We start from the raw sequence: 27003 nt of genomic DNA on the forward strand, positions 1-27003 counted from the left end.
GCCATAGGCCAGTTAAAGATGGACAGTAAGTTTTTCACTGACCCGAGGTGTAATGTCGCTAATTTGGACCATTACTTTTGATGACCGCGGAGCCCAAATGTGTTGCGTTTCGGAAAATGATTGTCAATTGACCCTTTAATGCGTACGTGACGTCACCGCGACGCCATACATGTTATTAATAAACTCTATCATATACAGTTCGGCGACGAAACTTTATCGCAACGTAATTTTTCGGGTTTATCGGCGTCGTGTCAACACTCCAGCGCCAGGAGACGTGAGCATTGTGTTTGCATTCCACTGCGGCTTTCCAATGTAAGTGACCTCGTGGCGTCAGATGCACATGCCGACAAACACGGTGTAACAGCACGATACTTTTCTTATCTAAACTTTGATTAAGGCACACACTAAGGCAGACAATGGAACTTTGTAAACTGCTTGTTTCGTCCATTTTTGTTGGCGGCAATTGTTTGTGCACTAAAACGCAGCAAGTACTTTATCGCAGGATTGTATCTATTTTTAAACTAGCACCCCCCAAGCAAGCTTAAAAAATTGTCTAATTACGAAGCATTTTGTTTTACGATCCACATGAATGAGAATCTAACACCTACAGGCAATGAATTTTGCTTAGAATTCTACATAAATAAGCATAACGACTAACTTGACAAATATTTTAAAGCATTTCAATAACAAACAAAATGTTAGACTTGTATTTTTTGATAACTGGAAGCTTGTTGCTGCTCCAAACTTTCTTCGAGAAAAACAATAAAATTTGTACCAGGATTTTTGTTCAAAAAAGCGTAAAATGCATGGGCGATGATATCTTTGGACGCTACAGCTCGAAATTTAATCCACGGCCATAAGGCGATGCAGTCAATTGACTTCGTAGATCATATCGCTCAAATTCGGCGCGCGTCGTTAAGTATGAAAGTGATGCAGTTAACTGACCAGCGCGTTGATAATTACCGATCGTAAACTGGTAACAAAGAACTGAATAGAGCGAACGATGACATAATATGTCAGGCCGATAAGTTAATGCGAAGTGATAAATTATTTGATAAATATCTATAACCCAGGTGTCATATTGCAGTACAAGTGGGATTTGCAAGCAACTGCGCAGAAAAAATTCAGATGCACTTAAAATTTAAGTGATTAGATCTATAGCGGAAGGGGTCAAACTATTTCCAGGTCAAACAATTGTTCGAGATAAGTTGCAAAAGGAAGTGTTGTACACCAAAACTAAAACGGTTCACATAAATGTACTTAATGCAAACCATCTACCTTATCTCAATATTTAACCGAAACTTTAGTGCGATAACGACGTAAAGATGAAACCAATAAAGTCAATACATTTTCAGTAGGTATGGAAATTGAGGTAAAAACTTATTTTCCTTGTCAAAATAAAAAACAACAACTCTATAGACGTAATAATTTTTACCTGTTTTAATTCTACTTGCAATTTATGTAGCCGATGGAGCTGTATTAACAAAATATCAACAAACAATTGTGGGCGAATTACCAGTCGATCCCATTCGTGTATGCACAATCTGATTACCGTCATAATCTCAAGGGTTTTACTTCGTCGTAATCTCCGAAATCCATTATTTGTGTAAGAAAACGAAGTGTGCGTCGGATTTAAACGTGCACGCGAGGCTAGTAGCAACTTTCTAAGTGGCAAGTTGTTTTGTTAAAAAATGCAATCCCTAAATACTGTCTGATTACGCAGTTCTCGTTTTGTATGATCAAGTGGCGATCACAAATTGGATTATAGCGGTGCCAATTTTTTTCTTGCAATTGCACAGAACTTGTCACGTGACCAATTTCGAATGTTTAACCTTTAACCTGTGCGCGCGTCATGGGAAATTTAAAGTTGCGTTTGGTAGGTCACGCCCATGAAAATTGTCTTACGTTATGATTCGTGGTAAAGGGACGGTGATCAGTAATACCCCCCAAGTCGGTCCATGGAAATTTTCAAAATAGAATAATTTGAAGCATGTAAGTTTGATTTCTGGTAAACATCGGGATATTTGTGTGTGTGTTTAATTTCAATTATGCTTGACCATTTTTTTACCATGTCTTTTGAACGACTGATATCATCAGCTTGAAGAAACCGCAACAATTTAAGAATAATATTTGGATTGACAACAAAACACTAGCTAATAACACTTTGCTTTAACAGGGAATTTGTAAAGTAAAAATATGATTCGGTAATAGAAGATTTGCACCTGGCGAAAATAGGCGTCCAATACATGTAAATATAACACGTGACTTGCAAAAGTTGATCAATTATTCATGTTTATTAGGTTTCGACAAACTTGTAGCGTCAAAGTCGCTGGGCGGACATCCGACTTAACTCGCATCAAAATAAGTGATCCTAAAATGTTATTTGCTGCACAAACAAGTCATCCGGTTTCAGAGCCGTAATGCGTTGCGTTTTAGGCGATTATAACCAACCACTTTGCAAAATTGTTTTGCTATCAGGATTTGTGGTTGTACAAGACCTATTACACATTCCAAAGACGGATGGTTGCATGTGTGTACATCATTATTCGAGCAAAAACATGAGTTTTAAATCTTCGCTTTCGAATGAGTCTGCGTCCTTTTTCTTCGGTAACCGTTTTTGAACTTTGTTGTCTTTGAACAACTAACCTTACCAGATGAAAGAGTTAATTTAACATTAATTGCTATCCAAAACAGAATCAAACACAGTTATGGTTGACAATAAATGAGTGATAAACGAGACCGGCGACGGTTGGAGACAAACTGCTTCTCGCTAAGTATTGTGTTGCCGTTTTACTGCATCAGTTGTGTAAGTTTAGAAGTCCATCACGATCGTAAAGCTGATTTTCGTCCACGCACACTGACTTGGTTAGGATCCACCAAATTACACAACAAAATATAACAACTGCCTTCAATATTTTGCAGACAATAAGTTAAAAAAAAACAATATTGTAGGAATAACCTAATCACATTCCGAACTATAGAAACTATGGAAAGCGCAAACCTATGGTCGTATCCAAACATTTCTGTAAATAGATAATGGCCGCATTTACAAACACCATAAATCTTAGGCCACCCACAAACCTGAAAGCAATTGAGAAAGCAATTGAGGTCATAAACAAATGTTATTTTGGGTTCAATAAACGTTTCCGCCTGAATTTTCTTACACAAAATCGTCTAAAATAACACGCGTTCAAGGTAAGAGCCCGCCCTATTGATCATCATTTTAGCGGTCAGCAGCGAACACGCTAGAGTTCTCTCGTGCAAAAACGGGTTTACCCAATATCTTTAATGTAAACTTTGCAAATATTTGATGCAACGTCAGATTGCTGTTCAAAAACTGCACAAGAAGCGCGGGAGTGACGACGAAAGAGAAGAAACGATTTCTTGCAAAAATGTTCACCCGAGGCACGTGTCAGGCGCAAGATTCCCGTCATAACCAATCAGAAGCGAGCGGTCCGATGGTATAAAAGGGAGGCACGCGACTGGCATGTGACTCGCTCGCGACAAGTGCCACAGTTGCAGGATCGAATTCGACGAGCGAGCTCCCTACCATTTCGCAGGTTAAAAGTCGATTTAGACAAAAAGTTTGCGCGTAGAAAAAGTTTTTATAAAAGCAATAAACGTTGTAAGAGTTTTAACGTGTAAAATGTGTAGCAAACTAACTGTGTTTCTGGGATGATGTTCAGGAATTGCGAGGTGATTGGCGTATGTGTGTACTAACAGTGAACGAAATTGACTTTCAGTCTGTTATCAGCGATATGTTTTGTTGATCATTTGTATGTGTATATTACAGATTTTGAATTTTTTTTTGATGGTGGTTGCGGCTGTAAAGTGCAAAAGTAAAATTTTAAACCCACGACAAATGACGAAGGATAGCAATATGGCGTCACTCCACGCATCTGCCAGTGAACAGAACATGTTTCAAGTTGCCTACGATAAAACATGGAAGGCTCAAGAGTGCACAAACAAACAGCAAAGCAACGGTGCGCTGACCACCTACACTCTGCACATTAAGAACGATTCGATCACAGCCACCCCGGAACCACTGACAGAGGTCCGCCGAGGGGGCGGTGTCGCAGGGAAAAATCCTTCCAGCGTTGCCAGACGGAATGCCCGCGAACGCCGGCGAATTCGAAACGTGAACAGCGCCTTCGATGAACTTCGGCAACATGTGCCGAACGGCGAACGGAACCGCAAAAAGATTAGCAAGGTATTTTCGAGAGACCTAACCCAAAAATCTAAGGCGTTTGTACATGTATCTCATTTTTTAGGCTACTTTATACAAGTGGCCTACGTTTTGTTACAAAGCTTTTTAAAACTAGTCGTACTGTAATCGACTGTCTTAGCACATCGCTTTGACACGAAATTAATCAAACACTAATATACGAACATTTCTTTGTTTACACAGGTAGACACGTTGCAGTCCGCGATTGAATACATCAAAGCGCTGGAAGAACTTGTCCAAAACCGACGCTCAAAAACAACAGCCGCAGCTGAAGCCGAAGCCAGCAAGGAAAACGCGCCAAAGCTGAACAAATGCACCAAGCGAAACGAACAATCGCCATCGCCCCCTGACACACCTGAACACCGGAATAATGGCTCCGATTGCGATGACGTTATTTTTGTAAAAGAACTCAGCAATTTTGCCGAATCCCCAGCGCCAAACAATGAGCAAAAATCGGCAATGGAAAGCAGTGGTAAAAAGGTTCAACGCCCAGCAGCACTCACCGAATCCATGCTTAAAGCTTTCGACGTTATGCTTCAAAAGTGTGCTTCCGAGAGAAAGGCGTCTGCTTCGCGTCCCGAGTCGGTTCAGACTCTTGACAATGCTGAAGAACAAACAAAAAATCCGTGCCAAGACACTAGCGCTACGAGCAACTTCCATACGGACAACTGTCACCCCGATATCCAGCCAAAACGAAGCGACAGCGGTTTTTCCGAGCTTTTCGAAGACCAGGGCGATACCAGCAGCGAAAGCTCTTTTCGGCCTCGCCAGTCTTCCTTAGAACTAGATCAAAGCCCACCTAGCATGGATTTTGTTGCGTCACCAATTCACAGTGAAACTTTACAAGCAACCGTTGCTGAAACATCAGTTGGAGGGTTCTTGCAGCAACTTGAAGATTTCACGCCGTCGTTTGAACAAATCAACACACCAAACAGCCAAGTATCAACATTTGAGGACGCTCAGTTACCCGACGAATGGCAAAAGCCTTTAGGCCGATTTCAGCAGTTTTATCCTGAAGCCATTGCTGAAAATTGCCCAGCACCACAGATAAACTACTTACCGTTGCCCGCAAGCAATGCTAACTGGCCAAACGGCGTACAGGAAATGGAACATCAAAATTTTCATGAACCCTTTGATGTTCAAACCGTATCCGTGCCGAGTGGCCTTGACCAAATCAATCCAACTCTGGACTTTTTTCCCGGTCCTGACAGCAACAACAACTATTCCTTTGTTGAGACTACACCAACATTTATGAACATGAACGCCAACCAAGGCTGCGAACAACCGACATTCAGCCAATCGCTTTTCTCCGCTCGAGGAGTGGATGAGAGTTTTGCTGTCGCGCAGTGGTAATGCCTAAACCACGCTTTTTTACGCTTTTACCATTTTCCTTTGTTATACCACACAATCATAAAAGCTTGATAATCCAACAATCATTTGTAGTTTAGTTTACCAAGTGCCTATCTGCCATCCATGCGCAACAACTTCCAAATATACAAGTTGACACACTGCCTTAACCATGCTGCCGTACTGCTGTCCTAAAGTTTCTAATATTATCACTGCCAACCTTGTGCGTACTAACTTTTTTCTTTGCTCTAGTGCCTAAATCGTTAAGTCGTCTCATGAGACAAACGTCACTGCCAACAAAACGTACATGTTTGAGATCGTTTTAATTTATCGCGTGCGTACTGTCCATTTATGTCAGCAATGAAATCAAATAAGAATTTATTTTGTCTATTGCAAGGAAATTTACAACCAGAAGCCTGCATGGACGTGTTGTTTTAGGTTTATGCTATTGAAACATATAGCTATAATTTCCATTTACCGCCGTTCGTTTTCTTTGATTCTAAGTTTTGTGTCCGGGCGTTTACTTGCTTTGCGCTAAATAAATTCACAAATAAATCGATAAAAAAGTTTTATGGGTTTAAACGGTGTTTTAATCAAAAGTACAGATGAACATTTTGCGCTAATGGTATATGTTTGTCGTTCAGCAAATTATCCAATTGCGACGAACTGTTTATTTGTGGGATAGTTCACCTAGGCGCGAAACATCACAACACGTTCACGGTACAAAAGAGTGAACGCTGTTTATTTAGTCCTTTGCCATTCAGCAGCTCAAAACAAGTGTCGCGTGCGCTTGGGCACACATCGTTCGAAATCTTTTCGGGGCAATGATGTGCCCTTAAACCGGTCAAATAATCGACTGGAATTTCGTACAACAATACGTCAAACCACTAATTCAATAACTAGCGAAAACATATCTCACATTAGGCTTTTGTGCGTGTCCAATCTACGTTTTTGTGAAGACCAACAAAACGCTTCCGAATCTGTAGATCGGCTATTATTTTTGTGGTTTACTTTTCGTGCAGATACCGTTAGCAAATATATTAGTCACGTTTTGTTTAACAGCGATGAATCGTTGTGTGGAAATCTTTTAGCCTGGCATTGTACTGCCGCGGTGAGGTTTGTCGTGAAAAGTGATTTCAGGGTTAGCAAGCCATTCCGGCCTTGCGCGTGCAAATATTGAAGTTTCACTTCTCGATATCATCGATTGGCGATGGGCCGATCTTGGACAAATTGCAGCTAGAAGTAAGTCGTGACTAAAATCGACAGCCTGTCCAGTATCGAGTTAACAAAAGATGGGGGATAATTTCCGTATGAGGCGAACTAATGCTTTTGTGAACCCCAAAAGAAGTTTATGGGCCACGATAAGTTTTTGAGTATAGCGGGGACGTAAAAGTTAAAAGGCAAAAAATGTATGTTTTTTGTTGTAATTAGTATGTATGTAAATATGTATGCTACTATAAGAGAAATTCGGCATCCAATTCTACAGTTTGGAACTGGTTGTAGGATAATTTGAGTCAACACTCCAATTTACCATACATTAACGTAGCAGAAATGATGACAGGGAGCAGAAAAAAGAAAATCTTACGTAGGTCTGACGGTAGGACAGGTGGACGGCGGGCTTCGCGAAATCGATAGAAAATAGATTAATGTTCGCGATATTGATGGTCAAACAACGCGGGGTGTTCGAGTAAAAACGCAAGTGGGTTAAGTTGTCGAAAGCAACGTATGGTAACGAAACAAATGGTTTAATATTTCAAAGCATCAGAGCAAAAATTGAATAATGTGTAAATCAAAGCCAATTGGTATGGAAAGATTTTTTTTGTTTTCGCAAAACCAACCAAGTTTTATTTTTCCGAGAATGTTTATAATTTTTTTTTAATGTTTCGTGTCACGTTCGCTGTTTTATGAAATAGTGTGAAATGGCGTGTGTTTTCAATGTAAACAATCAATTTATGTAAAAAACGAAACGATGTTTCAATGTACTTTGTTTGTGTATATCGACGTAAAATTTGTTTACGTCAACGTATTGTTACTTCATCGAACATGTAAAGAGTTATAACCTAGAAGAGATCACGTCGTAAACACTCGACTTCATTAAAATGCGGATTTCGATTGCTTGGCGATATTTCAAGAATCATCAAGAATCCCGGTATTCAAATATTCACACGCCTTCTATTTCTTGCTCCTGTCTGTTTGCAAAACTTTACATCGGCCCCATACGACGCTACCGTTTATTTGTTTTCGTTGTACGCGGCGCGCACTGGGAAATTTAATGCGCTATTGTCTGCTATGTTACACTAATCTGCTGATTGGGGGTAGATTCATCTCGTCCAAGATGTTTACTTAATCCAAAAGCAACGTTGTTCGCATCAAGCGTTTTGTTTTTGCAAACAAGATTCGGTGTTACGAGCAGATGTTTCGTTTGGTAATTAAAAGTTCATGATTCTAAATGTCTATGAGAGAAGTACTGATTTGTTTAGTTAATATGTTTCAAAACGTTCCAAACAACTAAGTTAAATTGGCGATTTTAAAAGAGACATGTACTTCTTGTACCCATTGGCCAACATATTTGGCCTCTCTGTTAGTTCATATAAGCTAGCCCATCCCAAAGTGGGGTCCGCGAAACGATTTCTGATGAACCCGATGAGCTTAAGTTTTTCTAGAATCTAACTGTGTATTTTCATTACACTGGTTCTCAACCTTTTTTTACTTTGCGGCCCCATTTAGAGTCTATTCAGAATAGCGTGACCCTCGTTCGTACTACATGCAGTATCGCAAGAAACAATCATATGCGTATATGTGCGACCAGACGTCAATGCGACAGTCAGCCTTTTTGCTTTGAAGACAACTGTTTAACTCGCAGTTATGTGTGGATTTACTTCTGGTATAATTAAATTATCTTCGACACCAGGTTGAGAAACTTTGTATTACCAGTTTGTGCTGCTGGATAAAGGTAAATTTGTACATGTAAATGACTTTCCTGTGATGAGATATGGTTCTAATTCCGTGAAAAGTGACAAAAGAAGGGAATTGTTTGCGCACGGTTGTTATGGTTTTAGTCTTGATTGTGACGAAACAAACTTCCAATAATTTATTCGAGCCCCCCAAAAAACTAGATCATTGTTATGGTTATCCTCTCTTGTTTTTGTCAATTTTTTTTATCATGGATTAAATTATCCTTATTGTCGAATAAGGGTTGCGTTTCGCTAAGATATTTATTCAGCTTGGGATGTGAGTGCTACCAAGAGGCCGATATAATTAAAAAGTTTGGAAACCCCCGAGTTAACCACTTTATTCAAGAAATCCCCAGAAAAGATATGAAATCACACCTGTTTGAAGAGACAAGATCCAATGTGTAATATTTAACTTCAAAGTTAAAAAATTGACACCCTTTAAAATATTTTTCAACTACAGCTAGTGAACAAACTATTTTGAATTACAAAATAAAAGTTTGTTACTTTCAACAATTTTCAAAAACCTTTAGTAAATTGTCCAAGCGTTTGCAGATATTTATCGCGTTGATAAGGCAAAGCAATGGACGATTCAAGTACAAGTTTGATTATGTTTCCTTTAAGTTATTTTTGCTTTTTTTCACGGGGTTCGAACCCAGGACACTCCCGGGGACGAATCCCGATCAAAGTTTTTTGTGTCTGTATATGGGTCAGGCGCGCCAGGCCATTCGGCCAAGTTCCTGCTCTGCTATATTTTTGCGTCGTTTTCGGGAATGTAAATGTCCTAATCACGACATCTAGCGGATTGTGATAATTCAAAAACTTTCTTTGAGCGATAACGCAATAGTCTAGCTGGTAGGCTAGCTACTGCTAGTTTGTACAACTTCTTAAACTGACAAATAAATTCTTACATTGGTATAAAGCTTTAAAACTTAGCAGATAACCTATCGTATAAATCGGATTTCAAGCTAAATTGTGACTATTCATAAAATTGTCTTGTTTTGTGCAGAAAAAAATCATAAAAAAGTATTTTTAAAGAATTAAAACATCTTCTTTTACCGTTTTTGAGCTAGTTGTGAGATGCATTTACATAGTCTGCAATGGCTTTTACTCATATCCTAAAACACTAGATGCAAAACCATATCCAAAGTTTGCAATACCAGAAGATGAGCACTGTATTGGAGCAAGTGAAAACAAGAACAGTATACAATCATACTCACATACGGGAATATAAGAAACTGCAAAAAACAGTGTGCACGTACAGGTAAAGCAAACTACAGAAACAAATCGTTTTGCTCTAAACGTAAATCCTTTGCCTTATGCGTCAAAAAAGAAAGCAGTAATATTCAGTGCACCAACGATTGTAACCGTTCTACTGTGTACTGAAAACAAATTATTTGAACGAAATTGGCCAAACCGAGAAAATACCCAAGTACTTGGTGTCGAACATCACCGTTTGATGCTCGTTCTACTAATTGCATCAGTTACCTAATATATCCTACCAAGTACAGAGCAGTAACAAAAGTTGTGAAGCGGTAATCAGAACGTTTTGACAGCCTTTACTCTGTGTAGTGCAAAGCTGCAAAAAACCGCCACTCCCGACGCGAGCACACCAACTTATCATAAACAAACAACATGTAGACCTACATTTGTTCTAGTGTGAATTACAAGTAAAAAGCAATGCAATACAGGCATAGTGGCCAGTGGTATAGACAGAATAACTTTAGGAAGGGTGCAAAAATGTTTTGTTGGTATAAATACAAGTTGGTTAAAAACACCATATTTTTATTTCACGATGAAAAGTTTCATTGCATCATAAATGCTTGTGAGAGTAAGGTCATTAACTTTAATGCAGACTTTAAAATTTGGAGTTTATGAAGTCCTGATTTAGCAGAATACTTGCAATGTCATAACATGTGTATTATGTACATTACGCAGAAGAAAAATGGCAGCATCGTTGCTAAAAAAACAGCACAAAATAATAAAAGCAATACACACAAACCATAAAAAGCAATTGCACAGTAAAAGAAATGTGAAAGCAAATAGGCAGCATTACATATTGGAACCTGTTGTGGTTTCTTTTTTCTTAAGGGCAACATTTGCTCGATAACTCAAAAACATGTTCCAAAATATGGCAACCACTTGGACAAACAGCATTCTGAAACATGACAAATTTTGAACCTTAGTAATGTAAAGTTCAACATCATATTTAAAAATATTACCACTACACAGCAACACATTTATTTCCCAAAAAAACCTTCCCACACACTTGGTGACTGTTGATTATTTGCCATTGGGTTGAGTTTTTTTAGAACATACAAATTAATGACTTTTTCTGACTCTTTTGGGTGACATTAATGAGCGTTTGGAAGAACTGCCAGTATTCAACTTTATATCTTGAATTGTATACATGATCACAAGGACTATTGAACTTTGGGCCCCAAATATACTGCACCCCATTTATCATCATTTTAAACCAATTGCATTAAAATATTGGTAAATTGCTCGTGCGGTGCTGGATTTCAGCATTTTTTGTTTCTGAATTTTTTATGTGATGAATTAATCTAGATAAAATAGCACAGTTACAACAAAAAGGTTCCATACAAAATTTAAACAACCGTTTCCTGGCCAAAAGGAAGGAACATACTTAATATACAAAAAGTGCAGAGTCAAAAAACACATATGCCTTCATTGATCCATCACCGAGGTTAGGGACAAAACTATATACAGTTTATTTTTAAGTCACTAACCTGTACTCAAATGGAACAAAACTGAAATTTATTGTCTGTGCCGGAATCCAAACCTAAATGTGAATGTACAAATAGTTGAAATGGCAAACTTCAAAAATTTAAATGTTGACACAGATTTTATAAAAAGTTTGAATTGGAATTATTTTAAACACTTCTCTCGACCACATCCTTTCATACAACTCCCAAATGCATAGATGACTTTCAACCAGCTAAATATTAACATGCAAAAAAGTATTATCAACCATATGATTCAGGGTACAAATGTATACAGATATATACTGTGGATTATAAAGGGATATAAATTAATGGAACAACCAGACCACTTGGATTAGTGGTGTGTAACAGACAACCTGCAGCTAAGCTTATCTGCATTTGACTTATTTCAACACATCTATCAAGTGTCACAAACTTACCACCCAATTGGCTTTTAGTATGTCAAAGAAACTGCTCTTAAAAGTTGATATTGCTCCAGTAATCCCTTGGTTTGAAAGAAGAGGGTGTAAAATAGAAAATCCACCTAGTATAAGTGGTGCTGCAAAGCTCTATTAACGAATAAAGTATAGTCAACAAATAATTCTGCAGTCACATTTCACAAATAAAAACAAATCAATTTTACCTGATCAAGGGCAACAGTAAACATGACAGGCAAGTTCAACTTGTGCAATATGTTCAACCACACACTGACAACAGGTCCCTGAAGACAGAAATGTAGTTTAAGATGGCAGTTACAAAAGTTACCAGGATAAGCACCAATGAGTGAAAAATGAACAAACCAGCATACAAAGTAAAGAAAACCACATGCTGACATCACTGCAGTTCGGCGAAAGCTGTATCTTGTTTTTCTCTTTTCAGTATATTGTGCAACAACATCACCAGCTGTCGAAAGAATTCCTGAAATGCACCATAGTGATATTTATACAGGTGATATTCTGATGGCGCAATATGTATGTCAGTGGTTCTCAACTAGTGGTCCATCATGACATTTTGGGTGGTCCACAAGACGTCCACTAAATTAAGTATTCAACTAGAGATGATTGCATATTACATGTTGAAAAGAGCATCAAAATGTGTTAATAATTGTATCTCACTTCTCGAAAATCGGTTTACAAGAATTATGTTTCAAGTTCAAATGGTTGTTTCGTATGCGTACTTCAAACTTGCTCAAAAATGAAATGGTCCACGATTTTATTTTAACTGGGCCGGTGGTCCATGGCCTAAAACGAGTTGAGAAGCACTGATGTATGTGAAATTATTTATGCATTGGTTACAAACCTGCAGTTACAGTTTGGGTCAAAAATGGCCGTCGTTTCACTAGATCGCCATACATTCGAAGGTATTTCAAAGCCATTTTCAGATGATAAGTAGAACAAATTTAAATACGTATTGAGCCTTAAAATGAAAATCAACACATATCTTGAAGATGCAATAAACTTTAAAGAATGGCAGATTTAAAATAAATATTTTATTGCCTAACAGATATCAACAATAGCACTGACAGTTCTAAATGATGTAACAAGATAACGATACAACACAGTGACCAATGACATTATTAAACGCATTGGGCGGTGATCACAACACATCAAACACGTAAAACTTTTTTGACCTCTTATGTTTAAATATTCAAATGATATCTCAAGTTTAAAAGGAATACAATATCCCACTCACTAAAATCAGTTAAATGCACCTGAATTTAATCACATAAACAGTATTGTGACATCTTGTCAAACAATTAAAGCAAGTAAAAATAGCTAAGTGCATAAACTTGCATAAAGACAACACTAACAAACATCATCATTTATCACATTGTCAACTTTCTTTTGTTGTGCCATTGCTCTTGATTCAAATGATGTAACCATCTTTTTCACAACCTCATTGAAAAACATATTTGCCAACTTGGTATACATTAATGAGCGAAATTCAAAAATAATGTGAAAGTTTACAATACATGTGTCAGGTTGAGGTCCAGGTGCAAACTTCCAAGTGCAGTCAAGCAAATTAAAGAGCTTTCCTTCAGTGCAAATAGATTTAACATAAGTTGGATCATTCAGTACAAGAGTAGAGTTGTAGTGTTCCTGAACTGGGCCAAATCCAATAGAAAGTTTTGCTTTTGCAGTTTTGTTTGTTTTGGAAGTCACGACACTCTTTGTGCAATATGGTATGAATTCGTAATATTTATCAACATCAGCAACAACATTGTACATCACACTTATTGGGGCCCGCACAACTTTGCGATCTGCATGCTGAAGTGTTCTTGAGAAAATGGGTAACGTTCTTTGTGTCCTGACAATCACAGCTCTGTTGTTGACTGCACCAATTAGGTTTGAGGTAGTTTTCCATGTACCGCGAACTGCGGTGATTACACAATTCGTCAACAATACCATTTCCTACTCTATAGAGTCACTATAGTGACTGATTAACAGACAGACAAACAAAAACCTGTACACTTGGAGACAAATATATCAACAAGTTTAAACATATTACTCAATCTCATGAAAGCAGTGTAGTGAGATTTTCAGAGAGGTGTTTTTTTAACTGCAACCAATTCGAACCGAACAAATCAAGTACAATCAATTTCAACATTTAAATTAATTCAATAATAGAATTAAAATACCAAAATTACAAAACAACGACAAGCAAAAATACATTTGCAACTCACTTTAATGTCACAACTTAAAAAACTAAACTTATTAAAAAGTTGGGTCAAACTATAACTTATAACTATGCACAAAGAGCAAATGTTATTACATTTACTTTTTACCGTTAACATAATAGATAACAAGACGTTAACACTTATGATAGTGGCTGATCACTTGTTATGAAACAGTCTACGAATAATAGCCAATCAATGTCCAAATGATATTCATCGCTCCGTCCACCATCATCATTTCGCCGAAATCCAAAAAGAAAAAAAAATTACGCATGACTGCGTGCTGTTTCAGAAACAATTTTATTTTATAGATATTTTTTTCAATTTCAAACGACTTGCTATTAAACATTCCGCGCATAATAATTTTCTATAAATTGGCACAGAGGTACTTTAGAGCAAGTAGTTTAAAGGTATAGCGCGATCTTTTTGGTTTCAATCACTATTTGCCAACGAAATGATTTTAACCGACACTAGTTTACAAACGGCAACCCAAACATCAATGCGTATATGTACAGGATTGTGCGATGTTCAGATTCGATTAAAAATACATTCCGCGCATGATATTTTTCTATAAATTGGCACAGAGGTACCTTAGAGCAGTGCTTCCCAACCTTTTCCAGCTCACGGCCCACTTCCCAAAAAAAATTTTTTTGGCGGACCACCGTTTAATATTGCGACAAAACCACAATGAAAAAGAACAAACATTAAGAAAGAACAATAATAACCGCACAAGGAATACTTCTGAAGCCTGAGCTTGCTGATTTGATATGATGAGATCAAGTCGGAGTTTAATTGGGAGACAAGTTCACACGCAATTCAGCATTTAGTGTATCAGTGTTAAGACTGTTTCGTGTCTTCGATTAAGTAGTGTTGTCATGCGACAATTGCAGTTTAAGTACTGTTATGACGTAACAATTGCAGTTTGTTTGTGTGATAAAGCTTTGTTTAACGTGAAATTTTATGCGACTTTCATAGTAACTAATATTATATTTTAGAGAAATATAGTAAAACTTGAAAGTACGTTCACACGAACTGTGTAACTTTTTGAAGTTTGACAAGCTTCGCGGCCCACGAAAAAGAACGTCGCGGACCACCAGTGGGCCGCGGCCCACCGGTTGGGAAGCGCTGCCTCAGAGAAAGTAGTTTAAAGGTATAGCGCGATCTTTTTGGTTTCAATCACTCTTTGCCAACGAAATGACATTAACCGACACCAGTTTACAAACGGCTTGCTCTATAAGGTACCTCTGTGCCAATTTATAGAAAAATATCATGCGCGGAATGTATTTATTTTTTTGATCAAATCTGAACATCGAACAATTCTGTACATATACGCATTGATCACTAGCGTATTTAGGGGGGGGGACAACGTTCCATGCCCCCCCCCCCCCTCAAGAAATTTTGACCGGCTGTTTTAGTATTGAATCTTGCAATTTCAGACAAAACTGTAAATAGCAATGTGCGTAACGCATGGATGCTCGTCACACATCTCAATAAACAATGCCAATCTAGGCCACTTGGCGTCCAACTGCACGTATGACGTCACAATGGATTTTATAATAGCTTTGTTATGTCACACTCATACAAGTGAAGATAATTTACAATATGATTAAGAGGCAACCACTGTTAGAAAGAACTGTGTCGAGTGTTAAAAAGTGTTACATGTAGACGATCGAATCGTGACTATACGTTCGTTACTTACAGCAAGAGTAAGGGCTTCACAGGGCCTTAGGCTAACCAGCATTTAGTTGATATTGCGAGTTTAGTAGGCACAACAGGTGCTAACAGAGAGGTCTACACAGTCTACCGCCAAATGGCGCATTTTCTGCCACAAGTGGCGCATTTACCGCCGCAAGGTGGCGCATTTTCCGCCACAAGGCGGCGCAAAATATTTTGTATTATTGCCCCCCCCCCCCCAAAAAAAAAAACGATCCTAGATTCGCCACTGGCATTGATGTTTGGGTTGCCGTTTGTAAACTAGTGTCGGTTAAAATCATTTCGTTGGCAAATAGTGATTGAAACCAAAAAGATCGCGCTAGACCAGTGGTTCTCAAACTTTTTTTTGTTGCGACGCCTCTGGAAAAGTTTTCTGAACTTGCGACGCACCAGCAAATAAAAGTGAATGAGGAAACTTATCAATAAACAGTTAATTTAAATCCTTTAAACAGCACTTAGAGAACAAATTTACCCTAACTGTTTTTCGACAAAGTTACTCAACACTTTCAGTGCACCCGGCAATTACCTGCGGGATTTTGTTAATTGTTTTAATTATTGCGCACAATTGCATTGTCTTGTCTGCTGCAAGGCCTTAACAGCATCAATAACGAATTACAATGAAAGTAATGTTTCAACTTGCGCACAATATGACTGATGCACAAAAATTTACTGCTAAAACTCATGCACAATAATTACTTCAAACTTTTCTGACAATTATACGTTATAACTACCTCAAGCCTTTGCTAGAAAAGTCGCCTTTGTTACATTGTTAAGAAACAAGACTCCGTTCACGTAATCAAGTTTAATGCCCGCCAAGCGTCGCCCCAGACACGCGCCTATCACGCACTTGCTGCTTGTACTGTTTGGTCTCGACGTACATTAACGGACAGCCGCATTTTTGATCAAAAAATTTTGAGGTAAATTTACGTCAATCCGCACTCTACGCAAAAAGTATTTGGACGTAGATATACGTCACCTGCACTGAAACCTCATTTTTATGAAATAAACTGAGTTCAGCCACGATACGGAAATATTCTGCGACGCCCTTGGAAAATTGAAACGACGCACCAGGGCGTCGCGACGCACAGTTTGAGAACCACTGCGCTAGACCTTTAAACTACTTGCTCTAAGGTACCTCTGTGCCAATTTATAGAAAATTATCATGCGCGGAATGTGTTTTTATTCGAATCCGAACATGGAACAATTTTGTACATACGCATTAATGTTTGGCTTGCCCATTGTAAACCTGTGTCGGTTAAAGTCATTTCGTTGGCAAATAGTGATTGACACCAAAAAGATCGCGCTAGACCTTTAAACTACTTGCTCTAAGGTACCTCTGTGCCAATTTATAGAAAATTATCCTGCGCGGAATGTGTTTTTATTCGAATCCGAACATGGAACAATTTTGTACATACGCATTAATGTTTGGCTTGCCCATTGTAAACCTGTGTCGGTTAAAGTCATTTCGTTGGCAAATAGTGATTGAAACCAAAAAGATCGCGCTAGACCTTTAAACTACTTGCTCTAAGGTACCTCTGTGCCAATTTATAGAAAATTATCATGCGCGGAATGTGTTTTTATTCGAATCCGAACATGGAACAATTTTGTACATACGCATTAATGTTTGGCTTGCCCATTGTAAACCTGTGTCGGTTAAAGTCATTTCGTTGGCAAATAGTGATTGAAACCAAAAAAATCTCGCTAGACCTTTAAACTACTTGCTCTTAAGGTATCTCTGTGCCAATTTATAGAAAAATATTATGCGCGGAATGTACTTGATTCGAAATTTTGAACATTGCAACAAGCTTGCATTAATTTCCACCCAACCATTATGTGCTACAGTCATGCTAATGACGTCACAATGATATTTGGCGCCGATATATCAGGTGAACGTCTGTAATAGCGAGTCGTTCAAAATTGAATGAAGAAAAAAATATATACAAAGTAAAAAAAAAAGTTTCTGAAACTGCACGCAGTCATGCGTAAAATTTCGTTTCGTTACATGTATACGATCGATGTATACTATACATGTAACGAAAATTCCATTTCATGTCAGTTGGGCGAAATTGATTCAATGAGAGGGGAATTTTTTTACACATGACTGCACAATGTTTCCAATAAGTAATTTTTTGACAAGGACGTCGGGAGTCCGGCGTTGTGTGATTAACGGCAGGGTCGTTGTTATCATTATGTCTTTTAATGCAAGAAAGAAAATTAGCTTTATTTTGGTTACTATTTGTGCATTCAGGTCAAAGGTTGAAGCTCAGGGGGAAAGAGTTGCAAATCGTTTTCTAAAATTCAAACCACTTGCATGTACACCCAAAAGCGATTTAAAAACATATTTTTTGCTAGAGTGGTGGTTCCCGAATCAGGGGGTTGGAATGTAAATATGTGGGATCACAATCGAGCCATGGGAACAATGAGGTCCCTGAGAAAACATCTGATATTTTTTATCAATTAAAAATCACCGTCTGCTTAGGATTAGAAACAAGGTCTGTCGTTTAGTTTTGTAATATTTTATTTAAACTATACCCTCACTTTAATCCAAGCAGAGCCACTAGTGGCTCTGATCCAAGCAAGCCAAATTGTAAAATCTGTTTTTGCCTAATTGCAATATTTACATGTTAGGGGATTTTCCCAAACATTTTGCCTTTGCTTTATCAGAAGATGGTTTCAAGTTTCAACTGAAGTTTTTTGTACGTTAACCTCGGCTTAGGCATGTGGATGATGATACTAATACGTATAATATAATATTCAAAACCTATCGGCTTGTTAAATGTAATATTGCTACTTGCTTACGTGTAGAACTGCAGTTGCAGACGTTATTGACCTTAAGTAGTGGTAGTGAATTGATTTGAAGTTAATATAAAAAGTGTGTGTATACTTAAACCTAAACGTATTGCAGCTGGTGCACCAGCAACATGGCAACTTCCCTTACGTGTGAAGATTATGACAAATTTAAACAAGCAAAAGAACTAAACGAATGTGAAGATGAAGCACAAAATCCTTACAAATCAAAATATGAAGCAAGGAAGCTGTTTCTAGATGTTCGAAATTCTGTGCACAATTTAAGGGAGGACAATCAGGATGATACTGTACTATTGTAAGTATATCTTACATAAAACATATGGAAAATGTTTATGTATACATGAAACAGTATACATATGTTTTTGAACATACTGCCATTAAAACTTTACATGTACATGTGTTATAGTGGATGAAATTTTAAAAAATGCACCCACAAGGTAAAAGGTTTATGTCATCAATATTGGTGAACCAAAGTTGTTTAGGGCTTGTCGCAGCAGAAAACTTGGTTATTGCTTTTACAGTAAAAAAGTGGCTTAAAAACATATGGTAGTTTGGTTTAAAATGCAATTATTTTATGATGCTAACAAACACCTTCTATTTGTTTGCAGAGCAAAAGAAGCTGCAATTGAGTATATATTGGGAGTAAATTTTTACAACACTGAAGAAGTTCCAGATGGTGAAGAAAAGTTAAAAAAAGTTTTAGAAGTATTTTGCTTAATCTTTACATAGCAATAAAAGTATACCTAATGGCTGTCTGTACTTTTTTTGAAGACTCTGACATCAAGAGAAAACATTATACTAAAGCCACATGTGATATCCATTTTGATTGCGACTTACAACCAGCTGTGTCTTTTATGGTCAAATCGTGCTGAGGGACTAGAGAAGTATGTGTACTTTTTTGTATTCAAAGAGGATTTTAGTCCCATGAATATTGACTTGTATTTGTTCCAATCCATAAAAGTATTTTGCAAATCTGTCATTTGCTGACAAGCTAATAGAAACTTGTTATGAAATCGAATATTCTGTATTTGTTCCAAAACTATAATATGCATACAAATGCGGGATGTTCGATTACAGTCCCATTTAGGATTGGCCCGATACCCTTTTTTAATTCGATACTGCTTAACTATATTTTACACAAAAAGGCAATTAAATATGATACCCTTTTATTTGGGTACATATCAGAAGAAATTGTTTCCGATGCAGTATCAAGCCATCCCTGGCTGCAATCAACACAGTCTTCCTTTAATTATTAAAAAAATGTTTTTTGATAACATGTGTTGTCACCAACAGAACCTTCGAACATTTGGTAAAGGCAAAAGAACTTTACTTGTCATTTCAAAATGAATGTGATGATGCCCCTTGGACTGTTGAGGAGCATTTTTCAAATGAGCCACGCACCAATGTGGAGAGAAAACATGCATTTGAAAGCTTACATACATACACACTTTACTATCTTGCACAAGTTTACAAGCATTTAGGTATGTTTTATGATTTAAAATTCTTTTTTTCACTATTTTGTTTTTGTCAATATAATGGTGGCCAGCAAAGAACAAGATAAATGAAGCCTTGTTTTGACCTACAAAAAATTTCCCCAAATATGTTTTTAGATAAACGCGATGAGTCAGCGGAATGCTGCATGCAGACCTTACACAGGCAATTAAAATTTAATGAATACAAACCAGTTGACTGGGCTATAAATTGTGCATCACTTTCCCAGTACTATGTGGTGAGAAACAAATTCAAAGAAGCCAAACACTGTCTATCATGTGCCAACTACCTTCTTGCGGAAGAGAAGATTAAAGCTGAGGGTAAGAAAAAAAATCTCTTGCCTTGAACTACCCTAAATGGAGTTTACAATTCACGTTTCTCTAATTTTTGCACTTCGAGCAAAAGTACCTTCTTAAATACTAACATTTGCAAGTAGATTGCTTTAAGAATTTAAACACGATTGCTTGCAGATAATGATATTGACAGAATTGAACAGGCTGAGTCTGATGTTGCTAGATGCTGGGTGAAATATTTTGTCAACCTACTTGATGAATCAAAAGAAAAGCTGTCTGATGAATATGGTATGTTCCAGACACTTTGTTTTGTAATACTGTTGAATGAGGGCAAGTTTTTTGGCACTCTTATTAACTGTTATGTAGCATTTTTAAGCATCCTGATTTTTTGCCCTTTGCCATGCTTGCACAAAGTAAAAATTTACCATGACATTTTCTTTGTTGATCTATTTCCGATCAGGTGAGTTAGACATAAATCTCCAAATCCAAGCAGTTCAGAATGAACAAAGTGGCACTGGAGAAGATGATGACAAATCTTTTGAAAGATTCGGTTTGGAAGTAACATCAATTGAAGAGTCCATTCCTCATAACTATGCCCACAATATAAAATTGGTAATTAGAAAAAATCCAGTATTTTCTATGTCAAACTTATTAGTTGAATCATGCTATAAATCGCCTTTAAGCTGTGGATAATGTGTTGTAACATTTACAAGAAACTTAACTATCCTTTTTTTGTTCAAGGCAATAAATTATGTCATTGTTTGTTTTGTGGTAGGCAAGAGCTATATTTTTGAAAGGAAAGCAGTATGCTGAGGATGCCCTTAAATTTTTTGTCATGGATGGTTTTGTTACTGATCATGTGGAACTGATACAGGTGAAAATGCATGACCAAGAACATTTCTGTTGTGTGTTTAAGCCAGAGTTGAGGAGTTGCAGTTTCAAATGTGGGGTTGGAGTTAATAGGGGTCAGCATCAAAAAATATGTGATTGAATTAACCTTGGTTTAATTTTATTTTGTGTTCTTTTATCTGGCATGTTTTGTGTTCTTTTTTTCTTGGGATTTGACAGGTGAGATTTACTAGTAATTAACACCTATATGCATGCATATAGGATTTAAGTCACCTTTACCAGTACATGGCATTCTTTGAACCAAGCAAAGAGGTTCAGTGTAAGATGCACAAACGGAGGATTGATTTGTTGTCTGTTGTGTTGAAGGAACTTAACATACAGTATTACCTTGCAATATGCAGGTGAGAATCAGTATTTGCATCATTACTTTGTACGTTTTTTGTTAGATGTACTATAAAACAGGTTTTCATCTATAGCAGTAACAAGGTTTTTTTTGGATTTATTAGGCAACTTCAATATGAGATTGGAAAGACCTACAATGAAATGTTTTCACTAAAGTTGTTGTTAGCTGAGGGAAGTGGAAATTCACCCACCACTCATATGATAAAGAAAATGACAACACTTTGCAATTCTGGGTATGTAATTATTGAATTGATAAGGGCATTCTATTTTGAAATTGATGAGGACATTTTATTTTGACCAGTTGCTCAGGCATTAGCACTTTTTATATTTCTTATTCAAAATACAAGTTTAAGTATTTAGGGTTGTGGGATCTATAAGCATCAAAGTTACCCTTGTATTAGATGAAGCATTGTGTAAAATGTGTTTTCTTCAATTTAAAATTTTCTAACATTTATGGGCTAGAATTGGATACTTTCGAATGTTTTTAAACACACACAAGCTGCCAGATGGTAACTTTCCAGACAGATTCGAGCCAGAGATGGAAAGATCCACACTCTTGGCTCATTTCTACATTGGAAGGTATATACTACATATATGTTCCATCAACCAGCTGTATTCACTTAAGTAATGCATTTTAAAACAGGTCTTTACTAGACGAGCAAAGAATTTTCTTAAATCTTTCGAATTTTTGGGTCAAAACCACAATTTAGGCATTAAAACAAATTGTATTTAATTTGGTATAAATTTTTTGAAAAGATTATACTCGAAAAAACCTGCTGCTTCAGTTGAAAGCAATCTTCAAAACAAGAGACTGGCACTTGAAAATTACAAGTTTATAACCAACTATGTGGACACACACCAAGAAGCAGAGGCTGCTGTCAAAGCTGAAATTGGAGTTTGCAGAGAGATGGTTGATCTTTTGCCACGCACTTTAGAACAATTTGATTCTTTGTAATTAATATTTCACTGTGTTTACTTGCACCGCTGCAAAGGGATAGAGTTTGATCCTCATGCTTCAAGTTTTAGTGGAAGGACCATATTTAAATAAGGCTGGTACAGTTGCACTGTTTTGTAATGCTCAGGCATGTTCTTGTTGATGTTGTAGAGGTATTATAAGTAGCGATACACTGTACTATAGTTTGCTTAAATGTTTTAACATTGTCTTTACAAAACACAGGCACTGTTGTTATTTTTGTGTGCATCTAATACATTATGAAAGATGTTTTGGAGTGTTATGAACAAGTTTAACTGCATTATTTACATAGCATACCTTCCAAATATTTAGTAGGTTGGATCTTTATGGTTAGTGTTTCAATCGTTGCATCACAAATAACAAACTGCACTTTGTCTCTTTTTTGTTCTTGTTGTACCACTTACACTGATAAATGTATCCAAACATGTTTGTTTGAATTAATTTTATTTAGGTTTTTATGTGTCATTAAGTGTCATCCAAGCAATAAATGGTGCTTCTGTCTGAAATCACTTTTGGGTTACTGATAACAGGCAATTTTCAATAAATATGGAAACCAGCAATCAGTGACTTTGTCAAAATTCATTTACCAGAATCGGTTGTATCAAGTTTATTGTTTCAAACAGCACAAAGCTCTTGTAGCTTGGACCTACAAATATGACTTGAAAAACAGATTGCAGCAAAAAATGCCAAACTTAGTGTAAATCAATTGTTTTATGTTTGTCAAAGTAGTTCACTTCAAGTTGAACTTTTTTATGCACAAACAAACACATGTGTGAAGCAAAAGACAATAATGTTATAAATTAATAACTCTGGACAGTTTCTGGATCCTGTTTAGCAGCAGATCTCCTTTTTTGATAGTTTCCTGGTATTGCCAATTTTTGCTGTCGGGGCGATTGGTTTCTACCACTCCACCAACTTTGTCAATCTTGCAATGCAGTCGTCCAACAGCAATAAATCGTGACAATTCACTACAAATAATACAAGGAACTGTAATACCCAAGACACAACAGTTATAAGTGTTGCAGAACTTGATTTTAAAATTGATTGGCATAGTGCATTTGTATAACATTTCTTTAAAATTTAATAATTTGAATGTGGTCATAGAAATCTTATTTTTGCAAAACTTGAATACAGCAAATGTTTGTTGTACAGTATTTTGTTTATCACAATTCAGTACAAGAATTTGGGAAAATTAAAAATGTTTTTCAAAACAACTTAAAAGGATACACTGTGGCCTGTTTTGAAGCATTTGTTTATACCTATACTTATTGGGTCCCATATTCGCCAATGTTTTATGTAACCTTTAATTGTTTCTGCAGAAACTCAGGGGCCCCACACATGTAATTTGTTTGCTTTATAATCATGCAATATGCGGTACAAACTATCCAAATCCCATTCGATTCAGACATTGTTTAAAGTTTGATGTGAAACACAACAATTGACACTTTAAATTGGCATATCCTTTCAACTGTGCAAATTGTAATGAATTAGGACATTGTTCAAAAACATTACCAATTTAGAGGGCTAATGGGGTAAGAAACACAATAGCTGACACCGTAAATTGGCATATTCCAAAAACACGTTAAAATTAATCTAGTTCTGCCCTTGTTTACAAATTTCACCCAGTTTAGGGGGTTAGTGGGGTAAATGTAGGGACTATAAGGTGAAACACAACAATCAATGCATACACATCTATATTACTATATCTACTCTCTAGGAAAGTTTCATCCAAATTCATCAGACATTTCATGCAAAAAGTGCATGAACAAACTTCACTGTGGGAAAAAGAAAAAAACAGTGAAATCAAAGACATGTCTGCTTCAGGGAAGGGGACCCATAATAATAAAACAATTTTAGGGGGCTAAGATTCCACACCCAAACTATAGTCTAATACGTTTGACAAAATATGCCAATTTTGAATCAAAGTATATCACAACCACAATTAAAACATGTTTGATGCTTTTGGTTTGTGATCTTCAACCAGCATGCAAAACATATGAAACACTTTTACATATTGGGGGCTAATAGGGTAACCAGTGCAGCTATCAAGCCAAAAACAAGTGGCACATGTAAATCTACCACCTGTGCAAGTTTCATCAAAAACGGGTCATACAAAAAGTTCATGTAAAATGTCCACCGAATAAAACAAAGTGAAATTTAACGGAACTCATAAAAATGTACAAAACAAAACCTTTAACAGTAGTACTATCTAGGGATGGGCCAAAACTGCAAATGTTCTGTTTGGTCGAGCACCAAGCATCTTCTGTTAATTCTTGGTGCTCGGCCGAGCATGCTCAGTGCATTGTGATGTCACAAACATTCTCAATTCCACGCTAGTTTTAGCTTTATGAGGTCCCTTACGTAACCAGCGGTGTATTAAGCTGTACAAACCCAGGATGCATGCACATTTCCACCATGTAATGAATTTAAATAACAGTCAGTTTTATTCTTGAGTTTGAACACTAGTTTCGTATGTTAGCAGGGCATGAATTTGCAAATTTAATGCTTGGGTCAATTGTTGCATCTGCTCAGCCGAGTACCAAGCATCAAAAACAGCGATGCTCGGTACCGAGTACTTGGGTTCTGGCTCGACTCTGCCCATCCCTAGTGCTATCTGTACTATGACAATATTTTGCCATAAGTTTTACAGATTTTACATGATTACAACCACTAAACCAAATCAGGTTAAAAAACTTATTATGTATACTTACTGGTCAATAAATTCTACAGTGACACCAAAGGCTTGTGCCATGTACTCAAGTGTTAAACTTCTGTACGACTCAAGAAGCTGGGTGTATGCCAAAACTCTCATTTCTCTGATGTAGAAACGATAATGTGGGTTAAAATAACGATCTCTCTTCATTACTGTTTCCACTTCAGCTAAAATGGACAAAATAGTTTATGTGGTTAAAATCGACATTATTGTATAAAAGTATCTTACCAAGTCTGAGAAAAAACTGAGCATAATGGCAATCATACAGGGAAAACAGATATTGTTTTGTGCTTGTCTGATCATAAAGAATCTCAAGAATTTCAGAACCCTTTACAACCTATAATGGAATGTTAAAATATTGAGATACAGAGAAGTTAGACATATTCCCACCAAATCCAAATAAGTAACAACTTGTTTACTTTATCTCTTAATTGTGGTCGATCCAGAGCCATCATTGAAACATAAACTGTGTATGTGACAAAAGTCTCATAGTCCATTAATTCATAAGAAGTAAAAGTGGAAACCGTTTCAAGAAACAAGGTAGCTGCAGATTTAAAATCTCTGATAGCAATTGAGTATAAGCCCTGATAGACTTTTAATCTGTTTCTTCTGTCCCAGTCACCACCTTCTTCAATTAACCTGTTTAGAGAAACACAATGTTTGATTGATTTACTTAAACTATCCAAAGTCATATCTTACTGTTTTGCTTTGTCTACATTTCTTGTGATTAAGTCATGGTCCATATAAAACAAACCAATTCGTATAAGGTTGAAAATGATGTCCAATCTATGACCAAGCGCAATTGTTTTGTCATAGGCTTTTCGAAAAACAGCCAGACTTTCATCCTGTGAACAAACAAAGCTTAAACAATTTTTGAAAAAACAAAAATGTTTTTCCCTTTTATCAAAATTTGCTAGTGAAGTAAATGCTTGGAAATAAATCAACTTAAACTAAACATTTTTTTGGATGATGCAGATAATGCATTATTGTTTGTATTCTGGATGATGATGCTAGTTTAAATCCATGCAACAAACACTTACCTTAGCACCAATCTTACAGAGATATTCTGCCTTGGAAAGAAGTGCATCTTTTTCGTCAGATTCATAATCAACTTCCTCCGAAATTTTCTCATCTAGTTTTTTAATTTCTTTCTCATTTTCCTCCTTCATTTTTTGAAGCAGTTTTTCATCAAGAGGCTTGTTTAAATCCGCACAAATTTTCTCATAATAAGGGGCCATGTCTAAGTTTGGGTAAACAATAAATTAGAAATACATATCAATGCTGTTTAAACTTATGTTTTTAATAATACTCACTGTCTTTCTTTACAAATCCCAATAATTCAACCCATGTTGCTTCGGTGGGCTCCAAAGTATAAAGAAACGCAAGGTTTGCAATGTTTAAATTAGGAATCTTAGGAAGACCTTCCTCTTCCAAGTTTTCTATCGGCATTGTTAGCCAGTTATTACAAAACGACTTTTTAGAAAAAGCTACACCGGTGTGAGTATGAGAACAAAAACGGAATCTCGGTTACTCTCGTCACTCGGAGTCGGATCGCATTGAAATTGAAAAAAGGGGAATGACCAACAAAATTGTGATTAACGAAGCGTGAAACTTTTTTTTGGTATTTATCGCACCAAAAAGTTTGTTTTAATCATTTTCCCGAAATGGTTTACCACAACAACATGAAAGAACAAAATTGATGCAATAAAATTTTTGAGTCAAAATGTGCCTCAACAAAACATTGGTGCTTCTCTTTTCTACGTGAATAAATCTACAAATATACCTATGTGTACAAACGTTAATTGTGTCAGCGTTTTATTTTAGATTTTCTTTTTTGAGTT

The 27003-nt window shown here is 36.7% G+C and overlaps 5 protein-coding genes across 7 annotated transcripts; 2 read left to right on the forward strand and 3 right to left on the reverse strand.

Annotated features, from left to right (window-relative positions):
- The first annotated feature begins 3512 nt into the window (after positions 1–3512).
- Positions 3513–6142, forward strand: LOC145239450 (uncharacterized). Its single transcript, XM_080102770.1, has 3 exons — positions 3513–3696; positions 3794–4210; positions 4409–6142. The coding sequence occupies exons 1-3, from the start codon at positions 3676–3678 to the stop codon at positions 5576–5578; spliced, it is 1608 nt and encodes a 535-aa protein (XP_079958896.1). The 5' UTR covers positions 3513–3675; the 3' UTR covers positions 5579–6142.
- Positions 6143–9673: 3531 nt separating this feature from the next.
- Positions 9674–12626, reverse strand: LOC145238956 (mitochondrial inner membrane protein Mpv17-like). Its single transcript, XM_080102248.1, has 6 exons — positions 12546–12626; positions 12055–12164; positions 11890–11967; positions 11687–11815; positions 11274–11326; positions 9674–10681 (listed from the first exon to the last, which is right to left on the reverse strand). The coding sequence occupies exons 1-6, from the start codon at positions 12619–12621 to the stop codon at positions 10576–10578; spliced, it is 552 nt and encodes a 183-aa protein (XP_079958374.1). The 5' UTR covers positions 12622–12626; the 3' UTR covers positions 9674–10575.
- Positions 12627–12662: 36 nt separating this feature from the next.
- On the reverse strand, positions 12663–13850 carry LOC145238955 (coenzyme Q-binding protein COQ10 homolog A, mitochondrial-like). Its single transcript, XM_080102247.1, has one exon. The coding sequence runs from the start codon at positions 13652–13654 to the stop codon at positions 13052–13054; it is 603 nt and encodes a 200-aa protein (XP_079958373.1). The 5' UTR covers positions 13655–13850; the 3' UTR covers positions 12663–13051.
- Positions 13851–18012: 4162 nt separating this feature from the next.
- Positions 18013–22955, forward strand: LOC145237632 (KIF-binding protein-like). 3 transcript variants are annotated; one of them, XM_080100572.1, is made up of 13 exons: positions 18013–18125; positions 18539–18736; positions 19050–19146; positions 19213–19325; positions 19735–19922; positions 20052–20252; positions 20403–20513; positions 20686–20837; positions 21001–21099; positions 21336–21475; positions 21581–21709; positions 21939–22055; positions 22233–22955. In XM_080100572.1, the coding sequence occupies exons 2-13, from the start codon at positions 18555–18557 to the stop codon at positions 22429–22431; spliced, it is 1728 nt and encodes a 575-aa protein (XP_079956698.1). In that variant the 5' UTR covers positions 18013–18125; positions 18539–18554; the 3' UTR covers positions 22432–22955. The 3 variants fall into 3 exon arrangements, with proteins under 3 accessions (XP_079956698.1, XP_079956697.1, XP_079956696.1); XM_080100571.1 differs by lacking the exon at positions 18013–18125 and adding an exon at positions 18237–18349; XM_080100570.1 differs by lacking the exon at positions 18013–18125 and adding an exon at positions 18237–18329.
- An 86-nt stretch (positions 22956–23041) lies between these two features.
- LOC145237633 (26S proteasome non-ATPase regulatory subunit 6-like) lies at positions 23042–26735 on the reverse strand. The gene is made up of 7 exons (XM_080100573.1): positions 26476–26735; positions 26203–26402; positions 25862–26007; positions 25582–25801; positions 25391–25499; positions 25161–25329; positions 23042–23417 (listed from the first exon to the last, which is right to left on the reverse strand). Exons 1-7 carry the CDS (start codon positions 26609–26611, stop codon positions 23243–23245), a joined length of 1155 nt encoding a protein of 384 aa, XP_079956699.1. The 5' UTR covers positions 26612–26735; the 3' UTR covers positions 23042–23242.
- Positions 26736–27003: the final 268 nt, after the last annotated feature.

The sequence above is a fragment of the Phallusia mammillata genome, chromosome 7, assembly GCF_965637545.1.
Source record: "Phallusia mammillata chromosome 7, kaPhaMamm4.hap1.1, whole genome shotgun sequence".
NCBI classification, from domain to species: domain Eukaryota; kingdom Metazoa; phylum Chordata; class Ascidiacea; order Phlebobranchia; family Ascidiidae; genus Phallusia; species Phallusia mammillata.